This window comes from Chaetura pelagica, unplaced genomic scaffold (assembly GCF_000747805.2).
Source record: "Chaetura pelagica isolate M959 unplaced genomic scaffold, ChaPel_1.0 scaffold135, whole genome shotgun sequence".
NCBI lineage: Eukaryota > Metazoa > Chordata > Aves > Apodiformes > Apodidae > Chaetura > Chaetura pelagica.
The window spans coordinates 1,141,561-1,160,034 of NW_009953649.1; the positions used below are offsets into that span (position 1 = coordinate 1,141,561).

An 18,474-nucleotide genomic window follows, 5' to 3' on the forward strand; every position below is an offset into this window, starting at 1 on the left:
TGAATAAAACATTAATTTCATCTAGAAATTTGTATTAGGTAAAAATTATTCTTCTTTATTGTTTGCATCTGCCACGAAACAAAGAAATTAATTACTCACACAACCTTGATGGAGACATCTGGAAAAGCTTTAAAACAGTGTATGAACTCATCCAAAGTAACTGGACCTATAAACCTTATGTGTAGTTCTTTGTCAGGACTGGAAAGTTGTATGGAAGTCCATTACATTTTAAAAATCCTAGCAATATCTCATAATAACTACAACAGTAGAAATCAAAGATTAGAAGAAAAATATGTAACTTAAAATTCAGCAATTTTTGCCTGGAATTTTTTATTTTTTTTTCAAAATGATAAAAAAGTGGTAGTTTTCATCTTTCTCATTTACAGAGAAGATCTGATGTATTTTGTGTTTATTTTTCTTTCACCTGCATATAAAATGTAAGTTTGACAGACTCCTTATGGATGAGAATAAAACCTGTAACTTGGCTCAGGTAATAGAGCCACTTCACACAGCTCAAACATAGAGTAGGAGACACTTTTAAGAGTAACCTCATCGTACTGACCATCAAGGCACAATTTGGTTGATATACAGAAGACACTTCAGGCTGGAGGCTCCTGTCCTCAGAGGCAGAAGGATTGTATTTGATGTAGGAGCCCTGAGGCAGCAAACATGATCTGACTGGTACCCAAACGATGTTGCCCACATTTGATGGCATCCAAGAGGTTCTTGTGTTCTTGTTAAATAATTCTACAGCTCATCTATGTTTATAAACATCTGCAGACACCCTCAAATATCAATATGTTTCAGAGAATTGGGAGCCAAGAGAGACAGTGTCACGCTGGCAGCTTGTTAGAATTATTTCAGAGCAGTTTCTGACAAGCTGATACCTCTGTCTCTCACCTACTTAAAATCAGCACTTAAAATTTACTCCACAAGATTAGTTGTAAATAAAATATCTCCTAGGAAAGCTGGTAACAATTATTCACTGTCAGTTGAAGAAGAACAGATCTGAATTAATCAGATTGCAGTGATGGAGCTTTACCAAAATCTCTCAAAAGCCCCAAAGAAGGTACAAAAAGCCTCATCTGCAGTTTAAAGTACTCTGACTGAACTGTCTGTTGAAATAAGACAGTAAGGGAAATATATTTATGTTGCCTGGCAGTGTCTCATTCAAATGTCAGGATGTTTCTCAAATACTTTATTAAAAGTGGCCCCTTCAATAAAAACATGCCTACAGTAGAAAAAAGGTATAAAAACAGGAAAGAAAGAGAGCTGAGAAACATAACTGATTTCAAATAAATTACTTATTTTAATACACTACATTTCAGACTCAGGCATAATTATTCATTAGACATACTTAGTGATATCTAAGACAGCTTCTCAGGGTATCTTTGCATAGTACCTGGATAAAGCAGCATGTAAAACTTCTGCAAGATACATTTTTTGGGAAGAGAGTCACACTGGCAAGAAGTAAAACAGGAGTATAACGAACATTATTTTAAAAATAGCAGACTTAATTCATATTTATACCTGCAGACTCGGAATCTTCAAATTATGGATATTTAATGCACTTCACAGCTCTCCCATGCAGCAGATCAATTCCTGAGGCAGCAGTTTATGGATGTGGCACATTAGAAGAGAGTTATAAAAAATTAACACAGGGAGGCATTGGCACAGCTAGGAGTAAAATACATGTTTCCCAATGGTAAAGCAACATTCTTCCCAAAAGGCCCAGTGAAAAAGAACTTTACCCTACATGTACTCAGGGGAAAAAAAAGTGCATTTGGTACTCAGATCGGAGTCAATGGTTCTCCATAGCTGGGTTTATATGAATATCAAGTGGTGAAAAAAAATAAAATAAAATTAAGTCACAAGTAACATTGATAGATAAGCTAAGCTTTCACGGGAAGCTTTTCTCTGTCAGGTGAGAACTAGACTATACATACTGCTTTTAAAATGTGTGAGACACTAATCTGTGAATACCAGTGGTTAATTCTACCATCACTGAATAAAATACACTAGAGCTTTCCTTTTCCAGAGACCTTGAAAATCCCACTCTGGAATAAAAATCAACTGCTGATTCCAAAAAGTCTTCCACATACTTCTGTTGCTTCAGGTGAGTATTCACTACCTGTACTGTGCAAATTTGGCCTAAAAACTTCCAGAAGAATTTGCTTCCTTCCTGGAAGACAAAGACATACGAACAACTTCTGAAAAATTTGCAGTAGAATAGGCAACCAACCACAAGGTAGCACAGCAAAAAGAAAGCCCCAGGGTTCCTCTGTCTTCCAAACAGCACAGATAAACAAACAGCCAGTCTTTGCCTCCTGGGAAGTCAAATATCTTGTACCCCAGGGATGACAGCAAATGCTCTCTGAACCAGGATGCATCCTGAGTGAGGGGGAAATTACCATGCCTCCTCTTCCCTTTGACTCTCCAACCTCTCAGAGCTCTGGCATAGCATACCAGAACATACTACAGATAAAGCAAAAATATGCAAGGTAGAAGCTATACAACATCTACATAATCAAATAGGATAAAGGCTGTAAATGGTGCCACTAACTAGAAGATTTTAACAGGAGAGATTGGAAAAGATCTCTGTTGAAGTAGAAATAAAGAAAAACTAAATTACAAAAAAGACTTGAGCTAGAGCTGTGTGTTACTATTTATCCCCAATATACTGTCACTCTCACATTGTGGTGAACTAGACTGGGGAATTCACACAAGTTAAAGGCAACCCAAACCACACACACAAAAAAAGGTTTGTTTTTGACCCAGATCAATCCCTCTACTTGCACAGCTGTCCAAATGCAGGGGGAAGAAGAGGGGTAGGAACCCCTCTAGCCAGCATTGCAACTGGAAGAAATACTTGTGAAACTACAGTCCCACGAAATACATCCTACATTTGACTGTGAAACATACAAAATACTGCCTTTGTAGAAATAAAAATATATTTCTGAAATAGGTCTGACATGCAATACTACTATATTATTTTATATTAATATAGCAGCATTACAATTTTAGCTTGATTATGTCCAACTGTTTCTAATACAATGAACATATGCAGTTAGAGACTGGTCAGTGTTGCAGTAAACACCTGGCTTACTTGCCAGCAGCCCATATAGCCACTTCTCTATTTGTAGCCATATATTCTGAGGGAGAGCAGCTGTTGTAGAAGAGGCTTCATTATTAGCCTATTGACAAGAGTTAATATTCTCTGGAAAATGTCTAATTAACCTAGAAGGCCACATTCCCTATCTTTGTGACTCAAATAAAATGAAATTTCTTGAATTTAAATTTTCTAAGTCACCTCAGACACTCCAGCATGTAACTTAACAGGGAACACAACACAACACATTTTGTCTAGAGTCCAAGTGAGAATTGGAACAGTACTTTTCCCGTTGCTATATATTTACCTTGATTCTGGTCTCATAATTTCCTACTAGATTAACTGACAAACCCCAAACCAAAAATCTCAAGCTGCAGAGACAAAAATCACTAAAATTTCTGCCAACATGTATTTTATTTTTCTTTCATCCTGCTCACAAGGAATACCAGATACCTGCAAGAATCATAGGTACTCCTGGGCGGGTATACCCCTGGGGTGCCCCTCTGGGGTGGGGAAAGGGAGCAGGACACTGAGCCAAAGTCAAGGTCTTGATTTTTCCCTCCTGTTTCAAGTCTCTTCTCAAAAGAGTCATGAAGCTTTAGGTCTAGACCCAGAGTCTAACTGCAATGACAGATCATTCTCTGGACAGCTGTGTTTCTTTTAAGGAACAGAACTTTCTACAAGGAAAGGAGAAGGCAATATTTTCTTACAGCCACTCTTAGCTGAGAACAAACTCCTGGAGGAACAAGGCAATTGCACATTCCCGTTCTCCATTCCACTGAGGGATATGCCTTAACTTGCTTTCACTAGCTTAAATTCACAGCAGTCCATAACTAACACACAGACAAAACACTGCTCCCTTTACATACACAGTTCATTTCCTCGATAGACAATAAAAGAAAATAAATGAGCTGTGTAACAGATGTGTTATATAATACACCATTGCAATGATGCAGATAGGGTAAGAGCCTATCCACAAAATGTCTGCAATAATTCTCTCCCAATTATTTATCTGTATCTTGAAAACTCCTACATATCCAATGTGAGATTTTAGTGAATGACTCACTTGAACAGAAAACTAATACAGATTATATTAAAACAACTTCGAAACTGGAATTACAGCTTATTGTGCTCAGAGATGTAGTACTGGAAAGAAACTAAAAGGATTAAGCAGAAGTTATTAAACATCAAGTAAAAAGGGCCAATTTATGTGAATTATGTGAACAGGGAACAATGGGTAAGTGCGCATGCACATACATATCGCATCAGTGGTTTCCAACAATTGCATATTCTTTTTCTAAATTATTTTAAGAAATAAATAAATCAGGAGGGATCATTACTTACTGTTTACTTAGAGTGGAAATTAATGAGTGTTTCTTGGAAAACTCAAGGGTTCAGCATAGCTGAAGCCTCTAAGACAGATATGTTCATCCAAGAGTGTAAATTACTAATCAACTAAAGAAAAATAGCAGGAAATGTTTTGTTGGTTTTTTTTTTAATAAAAGGATCACTTATTTTAGAAATAAAATATTACAGTTTAAGTATTTAATTTCATTAGGTTTTGGCTAAAAATACAATGATTACTTTACATTCTCATTTTTGCCTCTTTGCTTGCCAAAACCAACAGAATTTCATCTTCAGACACTTACCAAATGAGCTTTCATGTTATTGAATGCTCAGTGAAATCAAATGTGTTAGTAGTTCTCCTTAAATTAATATTAGCTCCTTCTTACCTGTTGAGTGTTATTTCTCATTTGCTGTTATATGAAAAGAAGGTAAACAAGATTACTTACAGTCAGTTTCAGTTCCTGATGATATCTGTCCTTTGAGACAACTGGTTGGGAAGCCTCAGAATTCAAAGCTTTGGAATTCAACTATTTCTTAATCTGGAAACTTCTGAATAGAGTCGGCCTTGTAATAACACTTTGGGTCTTGATTTTAAAACCACTATGTACGTAAGAACTTTACAAATATAGAGTAGCTCCATAGTCCTAATAAATCTCTTTGGATATGTACAAACTTGTAGAAACAGAGATTTACCGGTTAAATTTGTCTACAATTTAGATTTAAATTTCACCACACGCTCCATTCAGGAATATTGAGACGGAGAAATATATTTGAGGTTCACCACTCTAGAGAAGGTTGTTTCAAAAAAAATTACCTAGAGTAGAACATAATTATTGTGCTGAGCTAATAAATGGCTGGCTTTGGATGCTTGTATTGATTGCTTTTCCAACTATTCACTTCCACAAACAAAGGGAACTAAGACATCTTTGGGAAAACAAATGGTACAGCATTTAAGAAGAAATACTGAGGTTCCAACCATTACTGATTTATTGGACAAATGTTATGAAAAATGCTATCTTTCCTTTTTTTCTAAAGATATGAAACATATTTTATCTGAAAAAATAAGTTTATTTTCATAGCATGTTACACATACTCACCTCCATCTTAACAGAACTCATTTATCTAAAAGAGAGGCCACAGCCACTTTTTGGTCCTGTGCACAGAGAACAGCTACAGTTATGCAACATAAGTAAAAGACAGTTTCTTGCATTCTGTATTTCTTTACAATCTTATCTCTTATTTCAGCTTTCCTGAATTCAAGGATGTTAGAATGTTGGATAACATGCCTGATTGGGTCGTTGAACTGGATGATCTCCAAAGGTCCCCTCCAACCCCTAACATTCTGTGATTCTGTGATTCAATAGCTTTTGGCAGTCACATCTCTCTGCAAAGTAACCACCTCTGCGAATGTAAGCAAAATATAGCACTTTCTGTTAATTAGTCTAATGCTGATTTTTGTAATATTGGAAATAATTACTGACACTTATCATGCTTTTTAATGAAATTTCACTTCACATATGAAGTTGTGCTTTTAGTTGAGGCCACAGAATATTGTTAAAAGGGTTACAAGCAGATTCACTCACATAACAGCATCAATACCCTACTTATTCTTCAGAATCTCTTTCTTCCAGACAAAGAAATAAAATCTGGAAAGCTACAGAATTAGCTTTGGGAGTTTGTAATAAAACCTAATAAAAATAAACCAAGAAATTATTAAATGTTCCAAGACAGGTATTAAAAAACCCTCAAGGATATACTTCTGAGCTCATTCAAAGGTTCTCTAAAGAAATACTCAAAGTCATTCTCTGCCTACTTTTCCTTTCCCAACTCTGTTTAGCATGATTGAAAATTTAAGTAAATTAAGTGCCCCAGTTTTAATATATTCTTGTAATAACCAGCACCAGGAGACTCCTGGGACAAGAGTGGGGCATGAAGCTCAAAGACTATGGCTTGGAAGAGGAAATGGGAAAGGGATAGTGAGTAGACAACATCCTAAGACTCTTCCTGTGGTAGCAGAATGGTAACAATCAGAACCTTCTGTTTCAAAGAGCCCCTGAACAAATTCCAGTCCTCCAGCAGGAGTCCTAAGAATGACTAAGAGGCCCAGGACCGAGCTACTAAACTCTTGACTCATCTGACTGATTCCCAGTATCTTCTTCCTCTGGTCCTCTTGCATGTGCTCTGTACTATTTGTGCCAGATGGAGTCTCAGTGAGGCTAGCCAGCTTGCTAACCCTAGTCGTAATGCATTTCTCTCCCTATCTACATCCATTCTACAGTTTGAAAACCATTGCATTAGGATACTTCTTAGGTTTCCAGTACCACAGTTGGTATTCAGACCCTGATCTTTTTTTCTCCTGCTATAATTTTCTTCCAGTCTTCAGCTAGTAAAAGCACTGTCTGCATTTTTGTTCCTATAGGCACTTGCAGCCAAAGTTTATGTTCCTTTCCAAGCACTTCTGTGGAATTGTTCCTTCTTAATTCTGGCTTTTCCCCGTCTGACCTAAGCTCCCAGTCTATATAACTCTATCAAACATCTCCCTCTCCCTTAGAATCAGCATTTTGCCCTTGGTCTCTCACCAGCAAATCATTGTGACATGGTCTGGTCTTTTTCTCTCATTTAAATTTCTCGACATAAGGAAATATAACTCAATTGTTACAAAAGCACTAAAAGACAGCTCTATAGATAATAAATAAAAAAGCTACTTGCACATCTGTATTTGTCTCATACAGCACCCAGAAGCTGAAGAAGGACAAAAAAGGGGATTCGTTTGGTTTTACACAATACACACCTGAAATAGCAAAGATCTTTCCTAGACTAAGAAGACACAGGGATGGAAAGCTTTTATTTCATATTCAATAATATTGACTCTGCTGCTCTGCATAATCATGCTATGACATGATACCTCTCAGTCTGATGGTCAAATTCAAGTGGTAAGTGATTACCTTATTCCACTAAAAGGAGCTATTCTTACCTCTTAAAATCATGGTAATTAATGAAACTTCACAGAAATTAAATTAGTAAAAAAGCAGCCATCAAGTAATATCTAGATGCTTGTTATAACTTCTCTTTTGCTTACAGATCAATTTTACCCTTATTAGGTTAGGGGAGCAGTTAGAGTACCAAGTCAACAGGTTAAAGAGATAAGCAAAGGGGAGTGTTTTTTACAATCTCCACAGCAAGGCCATTAGTCAAAGGAGAAGAAACTGTAAAGCACATATTTTGGAAGGTTTATTAAAAATTAGCACAGGAATTGCAAGCCATTCCTTTCTTTAAGCTAAGTGTAAATTACTGCCGAAGGATTGCTACACCTAAAAGCTCTGTAAACTGTCATGCACCTAAAGACATCTAGGGTTATTAACACACCCCACTCTTGTATAAGATATCTTTGCTTCCACAGTAAATTTTTCTTTTTTCTTTTTCTTTTTTTTTTTTCTTTTTTTTTTTTTCCCCAAGTGCTGGTGTCACTGAAGTGCAGTGTAAAATTGTGGCTATTGTTGGCCTCTTTACACATCATTCCCAATTTAACAAACAGAGCAGTTTAGAAGGTTAAATAGGAAAACAATATCTCAAGAAAATAGCAACTTTTGTGCCTTTGAAATAGAGAAAAAAAAAAAAAAATCAGTGCCAAAATGTTTATCTCCTCGGTTCATGAAGCCATAAAATAAGTACAGCACCATGAATAATTTCAAAACTTCAAAGCTTGTATGCCCAGAGTACCATTTTAGGGCTATTAAATCATACAGCTACTCTACTTGTAGTAAATAGTTACACAAGATAGCAGCAGTAGTGCCAAAGACTTCGCCCTTGCCTTAAAGCCACACTCATTGCATAAGCTTGTACTGTCTCTTACCATCTCAGGAGCTTCAGCACACAAAAAAATAGTGACCATTACACTGAAAAGACCAGCTTCCTTCAGAGAATATAGTACTCCAAATATAGGTACTAAATTATATATACCGTAATTAAATAGAGGAAGTTAACTCCTTTGACATGTCAGTATTTCTGCAGAAAAGCAAAGTAATGGGTTTTGCTCATTGTATCAAAGACCATGATGAAAATCCACTAAAATAAAAATTTGCCTTCTGTGAGATTGAAGGTTGTACTATATGTTATATAAACTGAGAAGAAAATAGGAAGCCGTATCTTTCAGGAATGGTTCAGAAAATAACAGAACACTTATTCATCTATGTTGATACCTTACCTACATGTGACTTTTAGTGATTTGTCCCAGTTAAATGGTAGAAGGCTCAATTTACATATGTATGTAAAGTCTAGCCCCTCACAATCTGTTTGCACCCACCCACCTTATGTGCAGGAGCTTGCTGTTCCTTGCAGTTCCAGCTGGCTGGGGTAATCAGCAGGCACCACTAATGTCTTAGAGAGGCCATCTGGGAGGACTTAAGCTCCATTAGGCCATGTAAAGAGAAAGTCCCGTGGGGCATCCTGAATTTTTGTGTGTGTCACAGAACACTGTACAAGATTTTTGTTTGTGTAAACTGTCAAAGCCACTTGTATCAGTGGTCAGGTTTTCAAAGGAAAATTAAAAGAAGCTTTTATGCCCTTGGCATGTTATGAATTGGATGACTGGGCCCAGAGAGTGCTGGTGAATGGAGCTGCATCCAGTTGTGCCCGGTGACCAGCAGTGTCCCCCAGGGATCAGTACAGGGCCCAGTCCTACTCAAAATCTTTATTGATGACCTGGATGAGAGGATTGAGTCCACCCTTAGTATATTCACAGATGACACCAAGCTGGGGGGGAATGTTGATCTGCCAGAGGGTAGGAAGACACTAGAGGAGGACCTGGACAGGATGGGTCAATGGGCTGAGGCCAATGGCATGAAATTCAACAAGACCAAGGCAGGGTCCTGCACTTTGGCCACAATAACCCCAGGCAGCCCTACAGGCTGGGGGAAGAGAAGCTGGAGAGCAGCCCGACAGAGAGAGACCTGGGAGTACTGGTTGACAACCAGTTGAACATGAGCCAGCAGTGTGCCCAGGCAGCCAGGAAGTCCAATGGCATCCTGGCTTGTATCAGGAGTAGCGTAGCCAGCAGGAGTAGGGATGTGATTCTCCCCCTGTACTCAGCACTGGTGAGGCCTCATCTCAAGTGCTGTGTGCAGTTCTGGGCCCCTCACTTCAAGAAGGATATTGAGGTGCTGGAGCAGGTCCAGAGGAGAGCAATAAGGGTGGTGAAAGGACTAAAAGGAAAGTCTTATGAGGAGGGGCTGAGGGAGCTAGGGTTGTTTAGCCTAAAGCAGAGGAGACTCAAGAGGGACCTTATCACTCTACAACTACCTGAAGGGAGGTTGTAGTCAGGTCTCTTCTGTAGTCAAGTCTCTTCTCCCAGGCAATTAATGACAGGATGAGAGGGTATGGCCTGAAGCTGCTCTAGGGGAGGTTTAGGTTGGATATCAGGAAGTGCTTCCTCACGTAAAGGGTGATTAGACATTGGAATGGACTGTCCAGGGATGTGGAGGAGTTGCCATCCCTGGAGGTGTTTAAGGAAAGACTGGATGTGGTACTTAGTGCCATGGTCTAGCTGATGTGGTGGTGTTAGGTCATAGGCTGGACCCATGTTATACTTAAATACTGAAGATATTTTTTTAAGGTTATGCACAAGAAGCTGCTCCAAGTTCTCTTTTCCCTAGCAATTTGTTAACAACACCATGACCACAGAATAAATTTAAGCAAGTTTGAGCTAATGCCCAACATGTTGCAATAAAGACTTACATGAGTTCTCACCTTCCCAGTCAGGCATGTCTGCAAAGATACCTCATTTTGGAGGTTGTCCTCAGCATGCCTTTATAACAGAGCTCTGCCTATACTATACTATATATTGCATCATAAATTAATGTTTATTTCTCCTTTCTGTAGAATAGATTCACTTCTACCCACATCTAATTAGCTGTTTCTTCTTCCATGCCCACATACTTACATCATCAGAAAGACTGGCTGAGTCTAAACAACTTATTTACTAGTTGCTTTCACACACTCCCTCTTTTTTAAAGCCTACGCAACAAAATAAACTCCAAACATGTCCCTGAAACTCCTTATATTTGTGAGCTGTATCTTTATCATGTTTCTGCTCTGATTATATAAATTTCTTCTCTCCTCAACAAATACGCTTTCAACACAGCCACTCCTATCGACCTTGTTCCTTGTTTTCTGTCAGCTAAGTGCCTGAATTTCACTAGACTAATTTGTACAATGTTTCCAAGGCTTGAGAGATGTGCATAGGAGAGACTGTTTCTTGCAAATGCTTTTCTCTACTGGTAAAAAGCACACTCACTTTTCCTAAAAAGATTATTTTACCTTTGATTTTAAAGCTTGAAACCTCAGTAAATTAGCTGATAATAGAATATTGCAATGCTGTTGCACAAAATACTTCACCTAACAGAAATCTTTTTTCAGTTCCTCTGTTTGTGCATAATATATACAAAAATCCTCTCCAGTTAAGCAGTGCTGCATAATTCCTAGTAATAAAGTAGTATTCAAAGGCAACATACGCTGGAGATGAAAATCAGTAGAAAAGTCGCTTTGATTTAATTGTTTGGATAGTGAATAGCTTTAAACTATGGACATACGTTCATTTTTACCAAGCATTTTGTAAAGTCATGATCCAAAGCATACCTACATTTACAGGGGAACCCACCCATGACTTGAACAGACTGTGGATCAGGCCTTAACTGCTGTGACTTTGTCAAGAGTAAAATTCTCAGGTGATTTCTTATAAGATACGATGAGAAATGAAACACACACAGGTTCTCACTGATCATACCTGGAACCCACAAAGTACCATGTGAAAAGTGGTAAAAAAGGAACCCATGAGGACTGGAAAAGACTCAGATTTTATGGGTTATTAATTTACCAGGAAGAATCTTGCCAAGCTTAAATGAAGGAAAACAGAAAAATGGCATAACCAGGGTGTAATGTTGTTGAGCTAATGCACTGTGTGAGTGAGAGCTGTGGTACTGTTCTCTAACATCCCTTCATAAAGCAGCTACATAATTTGAATTAAATCAATCACTACAGCAAAAATGTAACAGATCACAATCCCAGTGAATGATAAAGTATGAATTACCATGTGTGCTGTTATAGCTTGGTTATAGCTCAGCAACCAAATGCTAAAGAGAAAAACATCTAGTTCCAGTGGAAAAAATAATCCTATAAAAATTGTTATTCTGGCTCTGTTTTTCAGACCCCAAACTCATGGAAGATCTATAATTCATGGTAAAAAAAAATGAACTGGCAATTAAACAAATAATACGCTTATAGGCTCAATATCAATGCTGAATGTATGGCTTACATAACAGAAATGAGAGTAACCCTTTTTTTCAAAAGGATCTAAATAATTAACATAATTTGATTATATCAAATTATTTAGATTTGACTTTCAGTAATCATTAAAAAAGCTGTCCAACATTATGTAGTGTGGGGAAATACATTGAATAAATCTTTCTTCAAAGGTCACTTACATTGCACTGTAGTTTTTATCAAACCATATAACATTAAATTTGTTATTTTTATGTACTTATAATTAAGTTAACAATTTGCATGAAATTAGAACATGTAGTGTGAAACATGGTATGTCTTTTTTCTATGGATTTGTCATGCAGAGGCTTTTATAGTCCACTGGGGTTTGTTTTTTCCTTACCTGGAACTCTCTTTGCCCAGTTGATCATGTGTACTAATTCTCTGTCTGCAAGGTTGGTCAACAGGGTCATCATAGAGGCTTCGTTGAATGGTCTATTTGGGTCATATTCAGAATACACTATGGGTGGCTCAGCTTCCAGAAGGGCACTGACCATCTGTTCTGCTGTCAGGGACAGGGCTGGACTGTTCTTCTTGTTATGTTTAACCACCAGTGGACTTGTCCAGAGGGTGGGAGCTCGCAGCTCTGTAGCAGAAGGCTCCCCATTCCTGGAATCCTGCTCTTCTCTTTGACGTTTTTGTTTCACTGTTCGCCCACCTCTGCGGTCTTTCCGGATTCCTAGAGACATACAAGAACATAATGCACTCCTTTCCTCAAACATACGTATAACATACACATGCCTATAGCCAAGAAGCAGCTGCTTTTGATAGACCCAGGTAGCATTAACTCTTGGTTTATCTTCCAAAGACTTTTTTCTATAGATGGAATCGGTAGCTGGAGAGAAAAACTGTTTTTTAAAGTATAGTGTCAGGAATTGTGCACTCCTTCCTAAAATCCTGCTCAGTTGGGCTTACACAGGCCTCTAGACTAGTGACACTGTATAGCTGCCTTAGCCCCACAAAGGAAAGTCAGTAATGGGGAGTAAATAAATTTTTATTTACAGCACAAACTTCAAAGTATGTCCCAACATTTAGCAGACAACTCTTCTGCAAATGATCAGTGGTAACTTAATGAGCTAGGTGGGCCAGACAGATCAGAGAAGTAGCTCTCAAAAACTAGCCAAGAAATTTTGCTCAAGTTCATCAATTATTTTAATTCAACATCATCCTATTACTGAGCCTGCCATCTTCATAGTTACATTAAAATAATCAAAAAAGTTCCCATTATAAAATGAGCTGATACAGATAATAAGAATATCAAACAAGTAGATAAACAGAATAAAAGGATATTGCAACCTCAGAATCTAATGTGGGAGACCTACTGTAAAAAGGCTGTAATATCTGCAACAGAAACCACCTTTGTCATTACTGCACATTTCTGCAATGTGCTTAGCACTGTATGACCCTGAACCTTGGGATATTATCAAGTCAGCCATAGCAAGGAGAAAAACAACATAAGACCTTACAGTGGAACAAAATCTCCCTTTGTGGAGAGGTTACAAGAAAAATATAATGATAAAGGCCACGTGCACTCCAACCATAGAGGGAAGATTAAGTCTGGCTCTGAGTGGAGGAGGAACAGGCATTTTGAGGCTGAGTTAAAAGCTTAAATCAATCATCAAATGGGGTTGAGGGACAAGCAAGTAATAAGGAAAGCACACAAGGAATTGAGCTATGAGGAGAAGGCAGCTTCCAATGGGGCTTATTCTGGATTTCTCATGCAATATGGAAAGGAGTACTAGTACCAGTCTGAAAATCCAAAGAAGTACCTATAGAAAAAGAGGAAGTAATGAATTTAAGAAACAGAGAAGAAAGAGCAATTTATAAAGCAAACAATCAAAAAACCAACCCAAACCAAATCAAAACACAACTTTGAGAAATGCTGACACTCACAAGTGATCAGTACTGGTCTTTCTGATGTGTAGGGGAGTGGGAAACACAACATTTGCTCAGCTTTTTTCTCACCACAAAATTTTAAAACTTCAGATTCCCAGTCTTTGTTAGCAACATCTTCATCTCACATTCAATATTGTTTCACGTAAGTGTTGGATAATACCAGCAGGTGTCTGTTCCCAGTCTCAAAGGAACAGAGAGGACCTTTAAGTCTGTTTGCCTCTTTCTTTGAATATGGTGATATTTCCATTGAATTAGTACTTGAAAATTAATTACTATGCACTTACTTAATTCAAAATATGGCAGACCTCCTAATTCTATTCTATTTATCTTTCCAGATGAAGTGAGTTCAATAAATCTTTCATCACTCCTACTACTTAACCTCTCTACATTTTCCCATTAGTCTAGTTTTAAGCCAAAAAGTCTCAAATGCATTGATGCTTTCATTTTTCCTTTAGCAACACCAATTAATTCACCAGTTTTTCCTATGACTACACTGTTTCTCTTTAGGAGAGGAGGGGGAGATTCTCGCTATTAAGAAAAAATTGTAAGGCTTGATTTGGCAAAATGCCATTTTAAAGTTATTTGCATTAGTAGCTTACTTCATTGCAATACTCAACAGGATTTATGTTCCACCTGTAACAGGTATTTTTGCTGTAGGTTTTATATCAATGCACTGTTTTTCAATTAAAATTGCCCTGTGAATCATGCAGACACAGTCAGGTGAACAAAGCCACATGGTTCATACACATCTACATCTATCGGTTTCCTTTTGAAGAGTTAAAAGTATCCTTGGGGCCTGTACTTTTCAACATTCTCATAAATAAATGGACTCAGAACTGACATGATTCAGAAACAAGATCTTGGGGTTAGAATAATACTATAAAAACTTCAGATAAGTTCGTTTAGAAAGTAAATAGAAGGGTAGAAATTACTAGGAGAAGAAGGGAGGACAGACCATCTTCATAAATCACAGATTTTATTAACTCATGAGGCACACACTAAAAGGAACTTTCTGTGTAGTTCTGTTCTGCTCAGTTTAAAGAGAGAGATAAAAGAAATGAAAAAGGGATGAGAGAAAGAGAAGTTAGATGATCTGAAGTGTGAAGCAAGTTTGGTGCAAGAAACAAGCTGATTAAGCGTTCTTGGCCTGTAAGCCAGATATAAGACTACAAAATTGGGATTAGCAAGAAGATGAATAAAGTACACACACAGATGCTTCTCTTCTAATACAAGATGGTATCAAATGAAACTACCCCACTCAACAGACAAGAAGTTATTTTTCACATCATGAACAAACAAAGATGAAAGTGTGAATACATTAGAAGTTGGTATATGTTAGAAAGCTGTAGGCTAAATTTGATGGAGGAAGGGATCCATTAGGGGTTAATAAATACAAATAGAGAGCCTCTGGCCTAAGTCTCCATGGCATAGATTACTGAAAGATCAGAAAGGATTTTTTTGTTTTGATTTTTACTTATTCCAGACCTGTCTTGTTAAGTAAAACAACGATGTGATGAGAATTTCACAAAACAGAGGGAATGTGGCAAATGTAAGCACATTTAGCTGCCTACAAATCAAGTAGATTCTAAATAAGATAACAGTTTTATTTTAAATTCATCTGCAAGCTTCCCACTGGCTCTCATTCACCTTGAAAAAAAAAAGTGGTGCAGTCACTGAGAAAAGTTGAACACAGCCAGTTTGGAGGAGATGCCCCTCCCCAACAATTTACTCTTGCATTTTTATTTCAGGATTTTAAAAAAATCACCATCCAACCAAACATAGCAAGCCTACAGTAGATTTTGTAGAGACCAGATCTGAAAAAAAAATAAAATCAGTAAGATTATGCATTCCTAAAGCATCACATCAGCAGTTTTTATGATCACAGTCAGAAAGATCTTTGTGTAAGCATCATACTCATTGGAGAGTTATAGAAATTAGTTCTAAATCTTCACCTAACCCTAGATGGACAAGCAGCATAGTGATTTTATTATTCATTTTCTTGGACCAAATAGGAGTGAGTATCTCTCAAAAAAACACAAGTGCCTCCAAATCTCCTTCAGCTTGATCAAATTTTATCTCTTTTAAAAAGAAATAATAATGATTCACAGTCACTAATTCCAAAAAAAAAAGACAGCTATATCAAGCTACAATTTCACTGTCAAAAGTGCAATGATCCTGTACGGTGTTTTTTTTTAAATATATGAATGCATTAATTTTGATTCCACAGTTCAGCCAATAAAAATGCCAAATGTTATGAAAAACAATACTCTACCAAAAATGGAAGTACTATATAACTTGCAAAAGCTCTAAAATAATTTCCACTTGAGTTTTAAAGCTACAAGAGTCAAGATTTTCAAAGGCAGTTTAATACAGCCTCATATACAAATTCAGTCCATCTTCTAGATATGGATGCAGGCTTCACCACTGCTGAGTAATTGTATACTCCAGTCAGTAGAACCTGATTAGCAATACAATTGCATATGGCCCACGGAAGCCATGTTAACAAAATTACAAGTTTCACTAGTGTTTTGCAACATGTGACTAAAACAAAACAAAAAATAAATTCCAGGTCATTAAAAAGAAATCCTAAATTATGAATTTATTGGATGAATACTGAATCTCAGCCATCCAATAGTCAGCTTCTTCCTACCTACTGCTAAGAACAAAACTCCACCTTTATATCTTCAGTATTATATAAAATATTCTAGAATATTTAGAGGAAGAAGAGGAGGAAAACAAATAGAATAAAATTTGCTTTGCTCTGTGTGAACCATAAAATTATGCATTTTAGATTTAAAGATACATGCAAAATACCAAATTCTAGTCTACTTAAATATATTTCCTATGAACTGTTTTACATATTCTTCAATTTATTGTTAGAAATACTGTCAATTTGTCAAGTAATGAATGTTTATTGTTTGCAACAAATGGGAACACATTTGGTAAAACCCAATAAACTTTTCTTTGCACTAAGACTGAAAATAACTGGTTCTTTGATAAAACTGAAACAGTCAAGATGTTTTTATGTCCTTCCTACTGCAAGTAAACAGAACAGCTATTGTTTATTGTCTTGCTTGCAACACACATCTGCAATCTGGAATATTTATTGTGCTATTTTCATTAACATGATACAAAAAATGGAAAATACCACCATATTTTCTTTCCCCCATATGCACAACATTCACTCTGCTTGTTCACAGGAAGGGTGGCTACTAATATGGAGACTGTATCTGCCTGTCCTTGTGAAGCTTATTCACTTGCAGCCTATTTATTAACCCATCACTTCATGCTTCACTTCATTTCTGCTGGAGTTCTGAACGTATTTCCAACAGTTGCAAGCAAAAACTTGTTATTTGCTACAAAGAATACATTTATTTGAAGGTCAAAAAACTCTTAGGTGAACAGTATATTAAACTTTATCTTGTTTACCTGCAAACACAGAAAAATAAAACCCATTCCCTAATATATATTTTTATTTTATTTTATTTTTTTATGAAAATGGCCTCAAAAGTCTAAAGAGGTCTAGACCTCTAACTGCATTTTAATACTGAGATTTTCAGCAATCCATTTTTTGACCACCTACATCTGTTGTCATCAGTCCTTGAGAAGGCTCCATGCCTATTATATGTGGAGCCCAGACTCACAATCACAAACTCTCCTTGATTTGTGATCTGGATCACCTCAGAAAAGGGGAGACGTCAGCCCTGAGCAATGTCCACAATCTAAAAATATTTGGACTTTCTATAAGTTTCTGTTTGAAATATGTCTCTGTGCTTCACCTTGCAAAAAATGTGCAACATCAGTTACCAGTGTCATGATACATATTTAACAGTGGCAACAGAATCACTTTTGCAAGTTTCTGGAGGGCAAAATATAGTATTAAGATCATACCATAAGGTGGTTCAATATCAGCCACACCAATAATTTCTGTGTTTGCTATCACTTGAGAATTTCACTTTGCAGCTTTAATCAACTATTAACATACTTAATTAATATACATCATTACTGTATGTATCATACACAGAAATTTATTTTCTATCAATTTAATTTCAGCTGATATTGAGTGACCCACACAAATCACTTGACAACACTGTTCTGGTTTGGGAGAGAACATAACTCTATTATTTTATAGAAAAATATAAGTCAGTAATTACACAAATTGTGAAGTTAGGCAGGAACAATATCTCTTGTTGTACAATAAGTGATAAGGATGCTGCAGCTGCAGTATTTTCCTCAGAATATCCAGTTCAGTAAAACTGGCTTATTCCAATGCTGTTTAGTTGTTTTTTTAAAAAGAAACCTTCCAGCAACACAAAACTAAGGTAATTTAAAATTACCACCTTTTTTCAAGAAATCTAAAAGTTAGTTATAATTGTGTAGCTGGACCATAAAAATATATTCACTTCTGAAGCACTTTCTTTTTTAACTCTCTGTATGCAAAACAATCAAATGAATCACAATATCTCCAAGACAAATGCAGGAAGCACAGGCTGAGCAACCAGAAGTGGCACAGCGTTTGACTTCAGAATTTCAGGTTCATACAGTGGGATTAGACTGTATGTCTCTAGTCTCTAGTATTTTATCCTAGGAACAGCTATATAACAGCTATTGGGAAAAGAAGGGTTTATTTTCCATTTCATAAACAAAGAATTATGTTATTACATATGCTTTGTATAAGTAAGATTTTGTTATACCTACTGAGAGAATATTTTGGGGGAAAAAAGGGTAACTGGTGAGAGCTTTCACTCCACCTCTGGAGCTGATACTTGCAGGAGAATGAGGGAGATGAAGAAAAACTTTTCCTCTCT

The 18,474-nt window shown here is 36.8% G+C and overlaps 1 protein-coding gene across 1 annotated transcript in view; it reads right to left on the reverse strand.

Moving 5' to 3' along the window:
* ESR1 (estrogen receptor 1) overlaps window positions 1–18,474 on the reverse strand; it is a 104,168-nt gene that overhangs the window by 34,635 nt on the left and 51,059 nt on the right. The window contains exon 4 of the mRNA XM_009999962.1: window positions 12,114–12,449. Within this exon, the coding sequence (XP_009998264.1) occupies window positions 12,114–12,449 (336 nt within the window). The remainder of the gene's footprint in view (window positions 1–12,113; window positions 12,450–18,474) is intronic.